We start from the raw sequence: 5,681 nt of genomic DNA, 5'->3' as shown, positions 1-5,681 counted from the left end.
CTGGGGTACAAGCCACAGGTGCAAGGGAGGTGAGAGAATTCAACAAAGACAGGGGAGCAGAAAAGGCAGATCAATGAAGTACACTGCTGAGGGGGGCAGTGGCGAAGACAGGAGAGGTCTGCTGCACCATGTGGGTCACCTCCCAGGTGGGGACTGGACTCACAATGAAGCTACTGTGGCTAACTTGCAATGCTACATCCTAACCCACTGCGTCACCTCGGAGGGCCTGTCTCTGTTTCTCTTTTTGTTCTTAGTAATTTTAAATATACAGGTCAGTTCTTTTGTACAGTGTCCTACAGTTTGGGCTTATTTAATCACATTTTAATGACTAGATTCAAGATATTCACTGGCAAGAATACTACATAAAGAATATATCTTCCAGGAAAACACATTAGGAAATTGAAAGATTTGAATCAGGGAAGGAAATGTAGTTCTATTCATTTGTGCAATTATTTATACATCATTCAAGAAAGAATCTAGTTGCTGAATCTAGTTGCTGCAGAAATATGCCACATATGCTGCCTTGTTAGGTCCTATCCTCCTGGCTAGAAACAAAAGAAGAAATCAAATTAGTTTACTAGCTAGGAGTCTTTTGTAGTACTCTTTCCTTCCAAAGTTGAGAAGGAATCCTGGTGAGGAAGGAACAGAGATAGTTGCTATTCAACAGGTGTACCTGACAAATTTTATGGCCAAATGTTTAGGGTACAGCAGAGGGAAGAATCCAAATTAAATAGGTAACTTGTAATGAATAAGGTGTCATTTTGAATTATTAAAGATATTTTATGTTGCCTTCCCCAAAAACAAATTTATATCCTTGAATTTAAAATTGTAAAATAAATGGCTGACACATATATTCCCTAACACAAGTGGATTTTTTGTTATTAATTAATCAATATCATTACTGTGCAGCCCTTTGCCTTCTCCTGCCTGTTGGAGAGAATTCTGACTAGCTCAGTTCTGGAGCATCTGTTGTTCAAAACAAGCATGGGTGATGGGAGGAATCAAGAGACTCAGACTAGCTTGATGAATTTCCTCTAGAGAATGCAGCATTATGTAGTTAGAAGGCACTTCTTGGGTTTGTATTTTAAAGGCTTGGGCAAATTATTTATCTCACCTGTACCTCAGTTTCCCCACCAGTACACTAGAGATGTTAACTACTGATCTCAGAGAGTCACTGTGATCACACAGTCGTCAATACAAGCAGCATTTAAAGTACCCAGTACATAATACAACTAATAATTTTTATATTATTAACACTGATAGGAAAGAAGTGCATAGACATCAAATGTGAAAGGCAAGAACCAGAGGACAGTGAATTTGAAAGAGTTTGGGAAATGATTAAAGGTAGCTCCACAGAACATGAGAGAGAAAGAATCCAACAGGAAGAGATAGGAATTTAAGACTACTATTGTTTGAATGGCTTCTGATCCTTTGCAATTTCTAAGCTGTCAATGAAAATGTTTTCTATTCATGTTTCAGTTGTTATGTTTGTATAGAAACAATAATTAAGGTAGAAACAGGAAGATGGGTGTTTATGGAATTATGTTTGACTACAGAAAATGTGCTCATCTGTTACCTCCACCGCAGGGTTTGGAACATTGTGACCAGCTCTTCAAAGCCCACTCAAAAGTGTCCACTTCTTCCTGGATGACATTGTTGTTGCTGATTGTTGGTGCTGAGTCTTCGTGGATGATATACTTATATGTCAGGCTGGAGCGGGTGTCGTTCTCCTGGGGTATAATCTAACATACATGTGAAATAGACAGTGAGTCATCTGAAAGGTTTAAATTTTGAAAGAAAAAATTAAAAACATTTTGGAATATTGCTTTTATTAAAATCAGAAGACTTTCAAATAGTTTCAAAAAAATATAGTGGTTTCATTTCTTTCAACCAAAGTGCTTGTGCCCTGTCTAAGAAAATGCAGATATGTAAAACTTTGACCATAAAATACATTAAAAGTATGCACACCAAGGAATTACATTATTGTAAAAATAGTAACTATTGTGATGATTTCTGATTATCCTTAGTTTACCATTCTTACAATGGGTGGCTGGATGGCTCTCCAGAATAGCTAGAGCAATTACTGCTTTTCTGAGAATACGTAAGCACCCACTCAGCATTACATGTTATTTATAATTTCCCTCTTTGTTAACTGAATGCAGAAAAGATTATTTTAATTGCTAGTTATCTGATGAAGAGTGAAGCTTTATTTTCCTAAATTTATTAGTCACTTGTATTTTTTGGCTCTACATTGCCTGTTCATGTCCTGTCCTCTTTTTTACTGGTAGAGATACATTTTTTTCCTAAGTAATCTATACAATAAGTATATAGCCCTTTACATAATAAACTATGCAAGTGCATTCTCAACTTTTATTGGCTTTTTAACTTCACTCAGAGCAAAGTACTCTGTTTATAAAAACTAAGTTTTATTGAATTCTCTAGTTTATCTAAGATTATACTGATTATATGGAGAGAGACTCATGTGCATTTCATTAGTATTCTAAACTAAATTTTTAGAAACAGCTTTTTTTTTTTTTTGAGAAATCCAATGATACTAAACCCTCTAAGGTACAGAATTTGATGATCTGGGTTCTGTTCCCTTACTCTTTATAAAAAGCATGAAAAACCAAGCCCTAACTCTTATACTACAGCTAGATAGTTAGTTCTCTCAGTTCCAGATGACCTGGATGCTGTGCTCTGGGCTCTCACCTGGGGTTCCAGCCTTTCTGAGAGGAAAGGAAAGGTCATCAAGATAGGGGACTGCATTTCCATAATCCCTGTTATAGCTACAAATCTTCTTAATCTCTAGTTCACATGGTTCCTGTGGGCAGAACCATGAGGGGGGTGTCTATCATGATGGTAAAAATGCAGAGTTTTGGGGTCAGATACCTGGGCTGCAGAAAAGAATGCAGTGTGATTATATGAAAATAAAATATATATAGTTATAACAAAGAGGGAAATTATATAATATGTAATACTGAGCAGGTGCATTTTTATATACTGTCATTATGAAAGCAGTAGTTACTCTAACTATTCTGGAGAGTCATCCAGCACTAAGAATGATAAAAAGTGTAATAAAACTTCCAATGATAAAAAGTGTAATAAAACTTCCAATCATTCAAATGTAGTGTAATCTAAAAAGATTTTGATTAATCATATTTTTGTATAAAATTACCTAACCAATGGAATAAAATCAGACTCCCAAAAGAAGCCCACATATATTTGGACTAGTTTTGACATAGAGGAAAAGGCAATTAAAAGAAAAGGATAATTTTATCAACAGTTGGTACTAAGACAATTGGACATTGTTATGGTTTTAAGAATATTTCCATCAAGAAGAGTAGTATCTGTACACTCATGTCATTGTGACAATGTGGATGAAGCTGGAAGGACTATGCCAAGCGAAATCAGTCAGAAGGAGAAAGATAACTATTGGATGGTTTCACGCATATGTAGAATATAGAGAAACCGATCAAAGGATCAGAAAAGACAAACCTTACAAGCTGACCACAGATCTGAGGCACACAGCAGAGGAAGGGGAGGGGCGTCAAAACAGGGGAGGGAAGAGCACAAGGGACAGGGACTATGGGGATGGATCACGGGAGAGAGAACTATGGGAACCACATCTGAGGAGAGCAGTCACATACTGTAAAAAATGAACAACATTTAAGAAAATGAATAAGTGCATTTTAAAGAATCTCATATATCCTGTGATGCTTTTCAATAAGTGAATCTTAATTCCTCTCCCTTTCAGTGTGGGCTGGACATAGTGACTTCCTTTTAGCAAATGGACAACCAAAGAACAAAATGGGTTGTGACACTGGAGATTAGGTAAAACAAACAGATTTCTTTCTTAGCCCTCTCACTTTCTCTGTCCCTGGAGTCACTTGGTCTACATGAAAGCCAGCTGCCGTGATAAAGACACTTAGGCAGTGTTGGAGAGACTTATAACTTATGCAGGTAATAACCCAGGTTTGCAGGCCACCACATGGAGCGAGCTTGTGTGCTGAAGCTGGGAAACAGATGCTCCTCAGTTAAGCCTCAAGCTTGACAGCTGACAGCAACCACATGAGCTACCCTGACCCAGAACTAGACATTTAAACTGCTCCCAGATACTTGACTCAAAGAAGCTATCTTGTTTCAAAGAAGCTATGAGATAATAAATATCTCTTGTGTTTAACCACTCAGTTTGAGTTAATTTTTATGCAAAATAGACAATTACTATAGACATTCATATTCAAAAATAAGAACCTGACATATACAACATTTATATAAAGACAATAAAACTATTTCATAAACCTAAATATAAAACATAACTTTTACTCCCAAAAATGAAGAAAAATATTTTGACCCTGAATTAGACAAAGAAAAAAACCTTACATAGCATCAAAATCTGATCCATAAAAGAAAAAAATTATAAACTGAATTTTAGTAAAGTCAAAATATTTTTTACTGTGATAGACAAAACTAAGAGAAGAAAAGAAACTACAGACTGGAAGAAAATATGAACAAATATTTCACATATGACATATCAAGTATTTATAAAGGAATTCTTAACACTCAACTAAAAGAAAAAAGAAGTTATACTAACAATGGTCAGAAGATTTGAATAGACACTTCACTGAAGAGAAATAATTTTCCAAAAAAAAAAAAAAAAACACTTGGAATCGAATGGGATGATTAGGTTTTAGATTAGTATATTATTTTAATAAAAGATCCAATAAATATTTGCATATAAATCCAATAATTTTTTTAAATCAATTTGGTGTCTTCTCCTTATATCCACGGTAGAGTAATAGAATTAATAGAATGCCCTATACTGACATTAAAAAGAATAAAACTGGATAGAATATATAAGAGAACATTTATTTTTATTTCTATATTTTTTGCAGGGAAGGTAATAGTAATACAGCAAAAACAAAAAAAGATCTCTGTAAGAGGAGGGCACTCCAGGCCCTGGCTTCCTCACAGAAGCTTCCTGCACAGGGAGGAGAGGAGTCTCATTACTGAGCAGGTGGAGAGTGGTGTTCACACTTCAGGCCAGAGAGGACAGTAGGCGGCAGGCATGGGGGGGGGGATGGCCCAGAATACAGGTGTCCTAGACGGAGGGCCAGTCTGTGCCCACGCGGAAGCACTGTCGTATCTGCCAGTGAGTGCTGCTGGGGGTGGGGACCCAGACTGTGACTCCTGAGGCTGAGTCTTCGGGCAGGTTAGGGTTAATTAGGCAGCTCAGGGACTGTACAGGCAGGGACTTTGGAAGAGTTAAAGAGGCTTCTGAGATAAGAGAAATGTTAGGAGCGCTAATGAGGGTAGTAAATTTTAAGGCTAATTGGGAAAGTAATTTTTTTTTCTTTTTTTTTTTGTGAAGGAAAATTTTAAGAGACTTTGGACAGGGAAAGTAAAAGGAGAAACTCCAAGAACAGAGTTGAGAAATGGGCCTATCTATTGCCCAGGGGAGGATAGCCACTGGGAGAAAGTGCCAATAACAAAATAGGGTGATGATATTGTTGGCAGAGACAAAAATGGTTTAAATATCGCCTAGACACAGACGCAGCAGTCTTCTGCCTCTCCTTGGCATCGTTGTCTTGGAGTCTTTGCTCTTGTTCTTTCTCCTGTAAATGAACTTTATTTTCTTGAAAAAAGTTTGCTTCTCTCTGTTTACTTTACTTTTCTTTTTTTTT

At 36.7% G+C, this 5,681-nt stretch overlaps 1 protein-coding gene across 1 annotated transcript in view; it reads right to left on the bottom strand.

The window, feature by feature from the left end:
* ADAMTS3 (ADAM metallopeptidase with thrombospondin type 1 motif, 3) overlaps nt 1-5,681 on the bottom strand; it is a 222,508-nt gene that overhangs the window by 10,856 nt on the left and 205,971 nt on the right. Inside the window, exon 18 of the mRNA XM_004681225.2 lies at nt 1,577-1,742. Coding sequence (XP_004681282.1) covers nt 1,577-1,742 — 166 coding nt within the window. The remainder of the gene's footprint in view (nt 1-1,576; nt 1,743-5,681) is intronic.

The sequence above is a fragment of the Condylura cristata genome, unplaced genomic scaffold (assembly GCF_000260355.1).
Source record: "Condylura cristata isolate star-nosed mole 26May11 unplaced genomic scaffold, ConCri1.0 scaffold00012, whole genome shotgun sequence".
NCBI lineage: Eukaryota > Metazoa > Chordata > Mammalia > Eulipotyphla > Talpidae > Condylura > Condylura cristata.
This window is presented reverse-complemented; position numbering and strand designations above follow the sequence as displayed.